Raw genomic sequence first — 14999 nt, forward strand, 5'->3', positions numbered from 1 at the left:
GGAGTCCAAAACAGAGAAGCTAGACTTACAGGTTGCCCTCTTGGTCCTTGTTGACCCCGTGGGCCTCTCTGTCCTTCAACACCATGCTCTCCCTTTTATAATAAATGATAAAGATGAAATTAATTTTCTCCTATGAGTTCATACAATTTTATATCATTTTTCTTAGGAAATTTACAGTCACTCTTTTCAAGTCCCATTGGCATCATCCTACAATCTAGGATAAATACCTTCCTCTAGACTTTTGTTAAGGAAGCTAGCAACAAAATAAATAAGCAAGCAAAATAAAACAAAGACACTGAAATAGAGAATAGGGGGACAGTGACCAGAGGGGAGAGGGGAGGGAATTTCAGGGGAAAAAGGGGAAGGATTTGCAGGAACTAATATAAAGGACAAATGGACAACAACTAAGGGGGGTGGAAATGGGAGGGAGGTGGGGAGCACCGGGGGGTGGGCTGGGTTGGGAGTAAAAGGCAGAAAACTATACTTGAACAACAATTAAATTAAAAAAATTTTTAAACTAAAAATATATGTTAAATTTTGGTATTGAAAATTATCAAAACCAAGTATGCAGCACCAGTTATAGAATTTTATATTGCTATAACTTTTTCTAGATGTGAGTGTGTGAATCCACATTTACGGTGAATGCATATGTTTATCTATCTATTGATATATCTTTGTCTATTAATACATGTGGCCATCTATTTATCTTTCTATGTGTCTATTTATATGTCTTTTCTACTCTGTATCCAGCTATCCAGCTATAAGGTAATAGAGAGTCAGCATCATCACCAACTGTATCAGAAACTCATGCTGGAAATGATCACGCAGGAGAGGTTCATATAGGAAGACCCAAGAATCAAGGAGGAGTGAATCCTCTGACATCTACCTTCATTCCTCTCAGTCCAGCTTTTCCTCTTGAACCACTTGGCCCTGGAGGCCCAGGATTTCCCTGAAAAAGACCATGCCCAAAATCACCTAAAGGGCCACAAAGTTAACCATCTGACTCTTGTTATTATTGAAATGGTCTCGAACTGGCAGCATGCTCATGAATCACAAGATACAATTAATTTTATCTTCCAACATAGAAAATACATAATGAACACATTTAACATCTGGGCTGGGGGATGGAGTGAGGGAGTAAGGCGTTCTGTGCCAGAGGCCATGTCTCCCACACACCAAGAATTGAAGGAATCATCTGGCTACTCGAGGGGATGTTTGATTTGAGTTAAGAGGTCAGGAAGACAAACAACTGGACTTTCACCCTTCCCAAACAAAAAATATCATCAAGTGAGAATAAAAATAATACGATCAGTTCAGAGGCCAGAAATCTCATGACCATGAGAGAATGTGGACAGATCGAGGGCTTAGGCCATCCTGGAGCTGCTATTTTGAGTCTATAGATATTCTCATCCCCAACTTAAATCATGCTTCTCAGGTTTAAGGTATCGCCAACGCTCCCTTCCTGAGGAAGCCACTCCAGTCATCTGCCTCAATCTGGTCTGAACCTTCTCTGCACCACCAGGATGTTGGATGAGTTGTAGAACAGGCACTGGAAAGACCCATGTTAGAGGCCAGTTTAGCCTTGACTTTACAGATGACAAGTAATTTAAGCCCTTTGGGCCTCAGTTTCCTCGTCTATAAAATTGGGATAGAAATCCTTCTTTACGTGTTTGTGAGGGGTAAATTAACCACTCAGTCCTTTTTACACTATTTTTTCTTGTTCCACAGTTAAGTATGAGCTTGTCTTACGCAGTCCCCCTCGTAACCTGTGTTACGATCCCCATCTCACTGATCACTCTAGTCCCACGATATACTTAGAGTAGAAGGGGGCATGTACCTGATGATTGGTATCCACTTCATCAAATCAGTTATTTCTAGAAACTCCTGACACCCACAGATCCCAGAAAAAAACAGGGAGGCTTTACGTTATTCGTCTGGGAACACCCAGGTGCGTGAACTGGCCATTGTTAACGAGCAGCTGTGTTGCAGCTTCTAGTTTTCCATGCCTACCTGAGCACCCAGCAAGCCCTTCGGTCCAGAGGTTCCTGGTGGTCCTTGCCTTCCTCTTGGTCCCTGGTCCAAAAATAAAATTACACTTCAACCAATTTTTGTAGAGATACATAAGTATAGTATTTTTCACATACCCACAAAATCATCTTGGATGCTGATGGAAGCCCAAATTAAGGTGCCTGGCCCAACACGGTCTCAGTTATTACATGTCAGTCGAGCAGCATCTGCACCCTGAAGCTCCCCCAGCACACTCACTGCAAACTCTTTCCATCTGAAGCGCAGGATGTGAGTCCTCAGCATCTATATTTTTAACCATCTCTTCAGCTGAATCTGATAAGCACTAAAGTTTGAGAACACTGCTGTTATATTTCAATTCACCCAAGGCAGTTTAGACATTAAGAGGGGAATAAGAGAAGCTGCAAGGATAGTGAGTGGTTTTTTCTGGAGAAAAAAAATCAACCTTTTCCTTATATATACAAGAGCTAAACAAGAAATTGTGTTCTGACTTCATCAAGAAGCAAAGGTACACTTAAGGGGCCTAATCTCACTGGGCACTTTGCTGCAAAGTTGTTTGTCTTCTCCCTGATCTATTTTGCTTTACTGATTTCTGACACTTTAATTTTTTCCAGCTTTACTGAGAAATGCTTTCCTATTAGGAGCATTGATTATAGCTTCTGGACTCCCGTGTGAGATATTGAATCATCTGTGTGGGTACTGAATCACACCCACATGTCAGTGGGGAGTGAAAATTAAGGAGAGGTTTTATCGATTATCTTGCTCATGGCTCACCACACAGCCTGCTCCCCTCGCACTCAGCAGGGCAGCAAGGTGAATGTAAAGGAGAAGGCCAGCACCCCACAGCAGCGGGGCATCCAAATCTGAATTAAGCCAGGGATTGAAAGAAAAGGCAAAAAAAATGCATCTCTTGGTTTTTTCCCCCTATGTTCGGGTACTCTTTTTATCACAAAGTAAATAAAATCTGTTATTACACATTGATTACCCATGTCTGTCTTTAGTATCTTTGTCAAGAGGAAAATAGCAGAAATCTTCTCGAATTATCTCCTGACACTCATAGGATCTTCAAAGTTAAGGAGTGCGAGTCAATGTGCTAATAAAATTGGTTGTTTTAAAGTTCTTCCATTTGAGGAGACTTTAAAACAATTTGGCTTTTAGAAAAAAGATGTAGAATGTATTCCAGAATGACAGGTTTGGGTTACACTTAGAAGAATCCGAAAGAACCGACTGGAAGTTTAAGTGTCCAGTTACCACAAAATAGCTTACATTACTCTACTGGACTGAACTCCCTGAGGGCAATATCCTCGCCTTGGTGGTCTGAGTGTCCCAGGCCCGTTGGCAAAATGCCCTGTGTATGATAGGTACTTCATAAACAGGTTGCACATTTTTTCCTGCCAAACTGAATACAATTTTGACGAATTAAATATGATTTGAGTAATTCGAATGGGAAGTAATTAAGAGCAAAGATTTATAACTATGCCGTCTGAGTCAGAATTCCATCTTTATCACGTACTTACCAGCTGTGTGAGCTTGGCCAATTTACCTAACTTCTCTTTCACCCCATATCTCCCCTGTAAAATGGGGATAACAACCTCACCCCTGAAAAATTTAATGAGTTATTACAAGTGCTTAGGGCCATATCTAGGACATAGTAAGAGTTCACTAAATATTGCTATTGGGGTTTAACCTGCCCAGAAGAGAGTTATATAATTTGCTTTGGGAGGCCCTGGAAGGGAGGTAGCCAAGGTCATTCTGATATATGTTAAATCCCTATCACAGAACCTAAGTTGAAATTTTAAACAAATATCCTTTAGCCTAGAAGCAAGTTCACTGATACAACCTGTGAGCCTGGATACCCAGGTTCTCCTTGGTAACCGCGTTCACCAGATTCTCCACGCACACCCTGTCAAAAAGAGTAAGATTTAGTGAGTTCTCCGAGCACCTTTAGTGTTCCTACTGAAGGCAGCCTTCTCTACAAGACGTAGCCTGAAAGCCACAAAAGAAAGCCAAAAAACATTTCACTGCCTGTGCCCAGTCCTCTTTAAGACATGGAGCAGGAGAGGAATGGGGGCGGGAGTTCCACTCATGTGGGGAAAATGCAAGACCAGATTCTTACTGTCTTTCCTAGTCTTTGCGCATCACCTTCCAATGTCTCAGCTAGTGACGGAAGCAAAACACTTTGTTTAAATTACTCCCACGCCCATTTAACATAGTGACTGGTTACTAAAAGCCCATCCACAACTTTGAAGGAATGTGGGCCAAATTCTGACTGCTCTTAGGGACCCTTATCCCATGTGAAGAAACTCAGAGGTTGAGCACAGCGACAACTGTGATATAAGAACAAAGGCCCACAGAGAAACAAAGCACGTAGAGAAATAGCAGAAAACCGGCTAATGCCCATTTTGTGAATTATTCTGTCTTCTTTCTCATGTTGACCAGGCTATTGATTAATGATTCAGAGTTACAGAAAAGAAAAAAGTCTTAAACTCAGAATGAATCAATATGTGGGTCAATTACATGTGCTTCTTACGTTTTTTAAACTGTTCTGATAAATGGGAAGCACTTCTACTAATCATACTATTCTATTACTCTATTCTCCAAGAGCTGGTTTCTAAATTTATAAATACAAACCATGTTTTAAAAGGTGGGGAGCTAGAAATTTCAAAACAGCCTGTGGAATGTTGCCTAACTTGCACATTACACGAGTGACATTCCCAATGCAATGTTTTGGAAAAACATGTGGCTCCACACAGCAAAGCTGGGGCGCTCTCATTATGATCCCATTGCCTGCACAGTGATATCAGGAAATCATTGAAGCAAAGCCACAACAAGAACAATGCAAAAAAACTCAAAATATGCTTGCTCTTTACATCACTGACATGATAGGTAACAAAACAGAAATTACCAAATTGCTTAGTAAATCATTGTTCTTTAACAGAAAAAGGCATGATGTATTAAAATGGTAACAGGAAGATTTGGAAACAGAGAAGAGCAGAATATAAAATAAGCAGAATATAAAATAGTATATACATTATGATAATTATATATATAAGTAAAGGAAACACAGATTATTGCCAAAATAATCTATGCATTGATTTGTTTGCCATAATACAATCTTTTCCATAGATACAATCTCATTTCGATGTCCATTTTGTTAGGCATCTTGCAAAAGCCAGAATATCTCATTTTATAGAGAGTTATGAGCCACATGTTCCAAGGCCCGAGAAATGTCATTTAGAGTTCAGCACCTCTGTGAGCTACGTTCTTCCAATAGTATTGGCTCACCTTAAGCAGGTTATAGTCTCAAAAACATAAATGGGTCTACTGGACCGATGCTCCAGCATGGGGTTATCTAGAAAACTACTGACATGGTGAATAAACCCAGTTCACCCCGGAGTCTACAACTCCTTCTTGTTAAAAAAAAAAAAAAGTCAAATCTTTAATAGGAAAGAGCAAACAACTACAGGGACTCAACAAGATTACAATGTATCAAAGGGAGAGGCTTCCTATCAGAACAGCAGTTTGGACACGTTTTTCTCTGCTTCCAGAATGAGAGGTTGCTGCTCTGCATCAGTCCCAGTGAGACATCAGAACAGAGGTCCAGAGAGCAAGCTGTATGGACTGGAGCAGGACAACACAGAGAGGGCCCAGGTAGAAGCCATCCAAGAAAAATAGACCCGACATGTCTGAATATATTGGGAGGTTAGCAGTCTTGTGAAAGAGTTTCGTGATTAACTAATAATACGCTCATAGAACGCAAAGCAAGGGAGACTTTGAAGAGAAAGGGCGACTCAGGACAATTGTGTTTTTACAGCTGTAAATAGCACTTATCTAGTTATCCTGGAAACAAGGAACTGAACTGACCCAAAAGTAGAGGAAGTTTACTGCAAACAGGAGTTTGGGGACAGTGTATGAAGAAGGAGATGGACAGGTTAAGAAAAATCTTTATTCCCCCATAGTGGGAAATCAAACAAAACAAAACAAAAAAAACAAAACAAAGCAAAACAGACCTTTAGAAACAGAGAACTAACTGACGGTTGCCCGAGGGATCGGGGGTAGAGAGATGGGCAGAAAAGGTGATGAAAAATATTGAAAACCAATGAAAAAAGAGAAAAGGAAAGCATTTTAGAACTAATCTTGTACCAAGCAAGCTTTATCATATCAAAGTAGAGGGAAAAAATGGTTCAGAAGGCTCCATCAACAAGAAAGTGCAGGTTCACAGTACATGATAACCTAAAGCGCAGCCTGAACAGGAACCTGGGTTAGGAACTGGCCCATGGCCATATGCTACAAACCCAGTGTATTTATTCTGTAATAAATGTTTCATAACAGTACATTTGTTTAAGTTAAAATATACAGAACTAGAGGAAGCAGGTTAAAAAAACCAAAATTTTCTTTATTCTTGAATATAAAAACTTTAAGGGCTTACAGAATTCTTGGTCAGGGTCTAGCTGTGAAAATTAGATAGACTATACACCACAAATGAACACACAGTAAGAGCCTGGAGGGGAATATGTTATGATTCAGGGATGCACTGGGTGAATCCAGGTCCAAACTCAAATCAACAGAGAAAAAAAGAAAGAAACCAATCAACAGAAAAACATCCAAAACTGAAAACCTAGAAAAAGAAAAGTAAGCATGTCATTTAGGGAAAGGGCAGTAATACCATAAGGAAAAGCCCACAGACATGAGAGCAGGTTCTCCTGAAGTTCTGGGATGCAGGGACACCCAGAACAAGGAATGGGCAAGGAAATATTTTTCATTCTTAGCTTGAAAGTGCAAATGGACTTTAAACTTATGCACAGGCTTGGCTCTGATGTAAATTAAATAAAAAGAAAGACCTAGGAGATGGAGTAACACAGGGAGTAACCAAGGACAACAGAGCAGAGGACCCACTGTTCATGGGCGTGCAGATAAACTGCACATAGTATTACAAAAGAATTAAATAATTCAAGCGTAGAAAATTCACTCCACTGCCTAAAGCCACTAAATTTCTCTAAAACTTGGCTTGGTCAATTGTAGTTTATTCTTTTCTACCTTTCAGGGGATAAAAACAGTGGGATAAAATGATATATTTTTTTTAAAGATTGTAGTTATTTATTTATTTATTTATTTAGAGAGAGGGGAAGGGAGGGAGGAAGAGAGGGAAAGAAACATCAATATGAGAGGAATATGGATCGTTTTCCTCTTGTGTACCCCCAACTGGGGACCTGGCCCCCAGCTCTGGCTTCTGCCCTGAAAGGGAATTGATCGCTGGGCCAACACCCAACCCACTGAGCCACACAAGTAAAGGCAGGTAAAATGATATTTCAAGACCTTATTTATTTTACCAGTGTGAAGAATTAATAGCACAAAAATTATCTAAAAATTTACTTCGAATCTTAACATTGTTTAAGAAATGATATTTTACTTGGCGCTGGCAAAACTTGTTTTAGATTTTTGAAACTTAGGGTTTCTCCATAGCTGTGATTTTTCAACATTTTTTGGTTTTAAGAAATAACATTTTACTTGATACCAACAAAACTTGTCTGGATTTTTGAGACTTGGGATTTCTCCATAGCCATGCTTTTTCAACATTGTTGGTTTGGAGACCCATAAATTCCATTTTCTCTTTGTGCATAGCTCCTGGGCCAACACACGCACACTCCCATTCACTCATCTCCAGGCTCAGAGATGACATAAGTTGATCTCTGACTCTTCCATCCTAAAATCATGAGAATACTAGAAAAAATAACACTAGCAGAGTGTGACCAGACTATGTTAGAGATAAGTCTTCTCAATAAATCTAACTCTTATTTCCAAGAGCATTCTGAACTTTGGATCTGAATCCTATCTCCACCAATTATTAGTTATGTGGCCTCTGACAAGAAACTTCATTTTGCTAAACCTCTATTTCCTCTCCTATCCATAAAAAGCAACCCAGGGTGCTCATAACTCCAAGGGCTGTCGAAAGGGTTATATAAGATGTAAGTAAAAGTCTAACACAGTGACTGGTGCTAGATAAATGCTCAGTAAAATACGATTTTCACCACAGATATCACCCCGTCCCGCCCTCAAATCATGTCATTCCCCCTTTGGAAATAGTAAAACTCAAACTTTTCCCTTCAGTTAGTAACTACGACATTCCCTTATGCACCCTTAGGAAGTCTTCTTTAAGTGGAAAAATCATTATTTTGGAGGTAAAGCTATTAACTTTTTTTCCATCTAAATGAAATGTTATATATAGCCAGCTGAATATGGTGCAGAGAGGACCCATATAAACCCTCCCTCCTTCATGAAAAAAGATCCCCAGGGAAATTTCCCAGTGATCCTCAGGGAACCTCAGACAGCCCAACCAGCACTGCCCTTGACCTCAGACAGAACTATCTAAAGTGTCATAGATGTGCAACAAGGGGCACCTCTTCCAGAAAGCACTGACCTTCAATCCTGGCAGACCTTGTCTTCCTCTTGACCCCTAAAAATAGAAGGGAAATGTGAACCTTAGAGAAGAAAACAGCCAATTTTCATCCCACCCAACCTCTCTTTCCCACAAAAGCAGGTGAAACGTACACTCCATAAGCAGTTACACCTACCTGAGGACCAACATTTCCAGTTACCCCCTGAGGTCCACTGTAACCAGAACTTCCCTGAAAAGTAAAAGGGAAAGGGAAGACCAGTTTAGATATCTACACACATATGTTTGCATATCTTCTCTAGGCGTGGACTATCCAATACAGAAGCCTGTAGCCACATGTGACTATGAAGTTCAAATTAATTTAAAGCAAATTTAACTGAAAATTTAGTTCCTCAGTTATACTAGGCACACTTCAAGTGTTCAGTAAGTTCATGTGGCTAGTGACGACCACTTTAAACATCACAGATAGAGAATATTCCCCTGATCTCAGAACATTCTATTGGTCAGTACTCCTTCAGAGTGCTGATTTAATTCTGGTGTTTTAAAACATTCACGTTGTGGGCATCTTTCCCCAAAGACTGTTCATTTGACAACTCCTTAGGGTTCAACACGTTGGGACAGTAGTCACAGATATTCTCCAACAAGCCATGCTTGATATTTGAAAAATACTAGCACTTCCTTTTCTACCTGCATCCTACAGAGAATGGCAAATAGAAAGAGAAGGTAGAAGAGTGTGTCTCTGAGCACATGGAGAGATCAATATATACAGATGATAAGGGAGGGAGAGGTCATACACAGTCACAATGGGGAAACCATCTAGTGCTCTCAAGTTCTTTAAGATCAGAAGTGGGAAAATGTGTAGTATCCAGAAAAAGAATGAGTTCATTTTTCAGGAGAAATGGAAACCACCTGATTGCAAATAGGGATATCTTAGGATATTATTCAGTGAAGTCAGATGCTAAGTCAACGAGAATGCATAAATTAGGAATGAATGTAAAATGCGGAAACAAAAACATTTTGTGCCATGTGTTCTTCTGTTATTTATAACAGACTAAATGCTGAAGTGATTTATATATTCCACAATATGAAGAAAGTGTTAATTAAATCATTGTAGAAATGCTTATTGAAATAGTATAATTAAAAATATCTATCAAAAGTTCATTAAGTAGAAAAATTGTGCTATAATGTTGTTCTTTCCAAGTACGCTAAATTCTGTGAAAGAATAATTTAACCCAAATACAACGAAAGACAAAATGATGATTCCTCATTTATTATATTACACTGGAACAGTTTTTAATAAGTCCTTGAGATCCTCATCTGACTTTCTCAGGGAGAGTAACTTTGCCACAAAAAAAATTAGGGAAGTTAGTAAAGTCATGGTTTTCTTAGCTACTGGAACTATTAATTTTTTTCTCTACATTTTATTTTTCTGCATCCTCAAATACTTACTGTAAATGTTACTATTATAATGGGAATTGTTTAAATAAAGTAGTTCATATCAGGGAGAAGGCTTTAGATATAGCATTCTCATAATTGGTCTAGATATAATAAAGATTTTTTTCTTAAAATGTTTATTATTTTCTCATTTCAATAGTAAGTGGTTGATTTATTTGTTTATTTATTTATTTATTTATTTGCAGCCAAGATAATAAAGGGGTTATTTGAGCCAATACGGGTACCACTGGGTAAAAGAATGTTTGGAAACAAAAAATTTACCATCTCAGACTATCATTATCCAAAGTATTTAATTATTAGAAAGTGGGTCAAAGTATGTTCACAATAGATTAATCAAGTGACTAAATTAATGTATCAATAATGAGATAGACTGACCTAATGTCCCTCTTGGTGACTAAGAAGGGTACATTTCTTAATCTCCTACTAAAATTGATTAACATAAATGTAGTCAGGAAGAAACAACCAAACAAATCCTAACTGAGAGATGTTAAGCAAAAGAAACTGGCCTAGAATATCAATGTCACATAAACTAAGGAATGAAGGGACACAGTTGTGAGTAAGAGACACAGCAGAGACAAAACAACCACATGCATTACATAGTCCTTGACTGGAACCCAGAACAATGACAACGATAAAAACAAGCATAACAGCCTTTAGATCCAGCAATTCCACTGCTGGGATTATATCCTAAGAACCCTAAAATGTCACTTCAAAAGAACCTATGCACCCCAATGTTCATAGCAGCACAATTTACAATAGCCAAGAGCTGGAAGCAATCTAGGTGCCCGTCAATAAATGAATGGATCAAAAAATTATGATACATATACACAATGGAATTCTATGCAACAGAAAGAAGAAGCTCCTACCCTTTGCAACAGCATGGATGGAACTGGAAAGTATTATGCTGAGTGAAATAAGCCAGTGTTGAAAGACAAATACCATATGATCTCACCTTTAACAGGAAGCTAAACAACGAAACAAACAAAAAAGCAAAATAAAAACAAAGACACTGAAATAGAGAACAGGGGGACAGTGACCAGAGGGGAGAAGGGAGGGAATTTCAGGGGAAAAAGGAAAAGGATTTACAGGAACTAGTATAAAGGACACATGGACATCAACTAAAGAAGGTGGAAATGGGAGGGAGGTGGGGAGCACTGAGGGGGTAGGCTGGGATGGGAGTAAAAAACAAAAAACTATACTTGAACAATAATTAAATAAATTTAAAAAATAACCATAACAGGCACTATTGGCACAACTTTGGAAATCTAAGTATGGACTGTATAGTAGACATGATGTTGCACCAATATTAAATGTCTTGAGTGTGATGATTGCATTGTGCTTATATAGGACAAGATTCTTGTTTTTGAAAGCTATTAATTGAATATTTAAAAGCAAAATGTCATGATATCTTTAATTAATCCTCAAATGGCTCAGCAAATTATATACACACATTAACTATGTATTTGCATAGAGAGACATAAAGCAAATGTGGCAACTACAAATTTTTCTATAGATTTAAATTTTTTCAAAATAAAAACCAGGGCAAAAGTTATACAGGCTCAACATGGAATCTTTCAACAATTTGGATAATTGTTATTAAGAAATGACAATTTCTTGCCCTGGCTGGTGTAGCTCAATGGATTGAGCACAGGCCTGCGAACCAGAGGATTGCGGTTCGATTCCCAGTCAGGGACCATGCCTGGGTTGCAGGCCAGTTCCCTGCAGGCCAGTTCCCAGCAGGGGACGCACTAGAGGCAACCATACATTGATGTTTCTCTCCCTCTCTCCTTCCCCTCTAAAGATAAATAAAACCTTTTAAAAAAAAGAAATGACAATTTCTTAACAATTATTAAGAAAATGAAATGCATCATTTCTGGGTGTTTATCCCCAAGAAATATAGATATATTCAACCAGTTAGGACTCTTGTTGACTGCAGAGTTTTATGATCTGTTTTTTTTTCTTCTAATACTACATCATGAATGTTTTACTTATAATGAAGTAGTCTTCTAAATTATTTTTATGGCTTAATAATATTCTATCATGTGGATTTGCCATTGTTTTATGAAAGATCCCTTGTCATTGGACCTTTAAGCATTGTAGGGATTAAAAATTATTACACTGATCATCCCCAGATCTGAATCTTTAGATTGAGTCATGCTTAACTTCTGGAAAAACTTCTGTAACTGGAAAGACCGGATCAACGTACATGTATATATTAAGCCCTGGTGGACACAGTTGATAGCTACGCGACACTCCCTCCCCTTTCTTCCTTGCTAAGAAAATCTCAGTTTTGTTTAGAGCAATGACTTGTCCAGCTCCAAGGGACAAATTATGACAAGCCAATCATGGAAATCTCATTTCCTTTGTTAGAGATTTGCATTCTCTAGCTCTTAAAATGGGGCAAGAGGGCAGGCGGAGAGCACTGGACCCAGACAATGAGCTGAGTGAGCTGTAAAGAGAATATTGCTGGCAGTGCTCTGGTGAAAGAAAAGTCCTTTTCCTGTCGGCATTTTATATAAAAGCAAAGGTAAAATTCTTGGTCTGCCAAGCCCCAGGACCACAGTGAAGATGGCACTGTGGAAAGAAAGGGCCAGGGGCCCTGATGACAACCCTGGGTTTTGGTGGCACTGAGCTCGTGCACCAAACCTGGGATCTCCTATTCTTGGATTATCAAACGTGAGTATTAGGTAAACCCTGCCAGTCCAGTTCTCTGTCACTTCTATATTGAGAAACAAACAAAAGTCAGCAGTCCTAACTGATGTATGATGCCTGACCACCTTCCAAAACAGCTGAATTGATTTTCCTCCTCCCCAGAAGTGCAAAGGCATGACTGGTTTTTTCACACTTTCCCCAATACTAGGTTTCTCAGTTTGGTTTGAAAGACTGCTTCCTCAGGGCATCTTCTCTAAAGGAATTGCAACTGCTAATCAGCTTTCAGGTCAAACTCAAAACTAATACTAATGGAAGAGTGCCCCCTAGAGGGCTCTCTTCTTTAAGTTTCTTAGAGCACCCTTCTCTAAACTCATCCTGGTAGTAGAAACTGTGGGGAATACAAATGCAAAATGACATGGCACCACCTCAGAGGGTGACAGTTTTTGTTTGTATGCACAGTTCAGTGATCTGAAGTTCAAGGTTAACCCTTAGCTAAAGTCAGTGATGGAGACCTCTGAAAGCTGTGTGCACGAGGCTCTTCCCATGGTCGGCTAGACTGAGTTCCTCCCCAACTGTAAAACGATGAGCAAGTCATGGAACCAAAGCCCAATTTATGCGTAGATCCTGACCTTTCTTCCCATGATAACCACTAACAGATGGAAACACTGAAATGGTTTACAATCTACCCACTTTGCAGACGGCAAAACTGAAGCCCAGATGATTTAAGGGTTGCTGCTCTGCTAATCTCTTAGCTCAGTCCCATCACTAAATGGGTTATTATTGTTGAGTGGATATTCACAGGGCTCTCTAATCTCAGCTCACCCAAGAGAACCCTCTCAGTGGAGTTTGTGCAAATAACTGTAATTAACAACAGAATGAGAAAATCTTGCAGTGAGTTGTGCCAGTTTTCTCACTTAGCTACATCGTAAGGATCTTGTTAACAACTGGATTTTATTTGGGACCAGGACATACATAAAAAGGGTGGAAACTAGGCACAATCCAGGGAAGAGAATTGGCATCCTAAGGTTTTGTCAAAGGATATAAGCTGGAGTTTAAAGCAAATAGGGGCTGCTCTACAGTTGTAAACATGTTGGTATGCAGACCCCATTCCTGGAAATCAGGGATAATGTGATCTGAGGACTAGACACTTGGGTTATTTTGGTCATTTTTCAGAGTCATGCATTTTAATGTCTAGGACATAAAAATCTAAAAACAGCTTCCAACAAGTAAGCGTCTGTCAAGTTAACAAGTCTTTTTCCTTATGTGATGTCTTCTGTCATGATGCTATTAGTCTTCAGAATTAAACAGGAATCTATCTTTTAAAGCAGCTAGTTCTCTGTTCACATCAATCAACAATGGCAGTGACGGAAAGCAAGCCAGCAGTGTAGTGAGCCTGAGCATCTGTTCTTAAAGTATATTTTATTGATTATGCTATTTCAGTTGTCTCATTTTTTCTCCCCTTTATCCCCCCTCCACCCTGCACTGCTCCCAACTTCCAACATTCCCACCACCCCCTTGGTTCATGTCTGTGAGTTGTGCATATAACTTCTTTGGCTTCTCCATTTCCTATACTATTCTTAGTCTCCCCCTGTCTATTTTGTGCTTGCCTATTATGCTTCTTATTCCCTGTACCTTCTCCCCTCATTCTTCCCCTCTTCCTCCCCACTGATAACCCTCCATATGATCTTCATTTCTCTGATTCTGTTCCTGTTTAGTTGTTTGCTTAAAATCAACACATCGTTATAAAATTGGAGGATTTTAAAACTGGAAAGATCTTAGATTACTGAGTCTGATGCTTTCATTGTGGATATGAAGAAACCAAAAAAAAAGTAAAGAAGCATGCATTACTAGCATGGTGGGTGATAAGATTTCCACCAAAAATACACACACACACACACACACACACGAGACAAGGGTGCAAGGACAAGGACATAAGCAGGGATTAACGTTCAGAGCTCTGTCTCCATGGACAATAGAGTCCTACAGGTTTGCTCTCTGGTTTTCTATGCTGAACCAAGTCTTCTGCACCAGCTGGTAACCTTTCCCGTGTGTATCTGTATCCCCAAACAAGCAGAGACAATCTTACCTGCTGTCCACGCCTTCCTGTTTCTCCCTTAGGGCCTTGGCTGTAACTATCAATTCCGGGATCCCCCTGGAAAAATAAAAGGTTATTTAGCTCAAATGGATAGGAAAGACAGGGAAAAATTATAGGTAGCACGATCTTTTCTTATAAAAAGAAAGACACTAAAGGAGACTCATTTTCATTGTCTAGACCTACTCAATAATCCCAAATAAGCAATTCAATTAAAATTTCAAACTCTTTGAGAACCCAAAAGTTCTATAACATGGGTTTCCTCACAAATCTCTTATTTGTTGCAATACCAAGATAGGCTGAATGATGACTCGTTAATGAATAACTCATTGTTCTGTGCCTTTGTGCCCAAACAGTTTACAAGTCCCTGGATAACACAGT

The 14999-nt window shown here is 39.2% G+C and overlaps 1 protein-coding gene across 1 annotated transcript in view; it reads right to left on the reverse strand.

The window, feature by feature from the left end:
• The window catches only part of LOC119048301 (collagen alpha-4(VI) chain-like), a 112029-nt gene that overhangs the window by 28070 nt on the left and 68960 nt on the right, over window positions 1-14999 (reverse strand). Inside the window, exons 20-26 of the mRNA XM_053669551.1 lie at window positions 14613-14678; window positions 8598-8651; window positions 8444-8479; window positions 3866-3928; window positions 2011-2073; window positions 887-949; window positions 30-92 (exon numbers count right to left, since the gene is read on the reverse strand). Coding sequence (XP_053525526.1) covers window positions 30-92; window positions 887-949; window positions 2011-2073; window positions 3866-3928; window positions 8444-8479; window positions 8598-8651; window positions 14613-14678 — 408 coding nt within the window. The remainder of the gene's footprint in view (window positions 1-29; window positions 93-886; window positions 950-2010; window positions 2074-3865; window positions 3929-8443; window positions 8480-8597; window positions 8652-14612; window positions 14679-14999) is intronic.

This window comes from Artibeus jamaicensis, unplaced genomic scaffold (assembly GCF_021234435.1).
Source record: "Artibeus jamaicensis isolate MK-2021 breed Jamaican fruit bat unplaced genomic scaffold, CSHL_Jam_final contig_519, whole genome shotgun sequence".
NCBI lineage: Eukaryota > Metazoa > Chordata > Mammalia > Chiroptera > Phyllostomidae > Artibeus > Artibeus jamaicensis.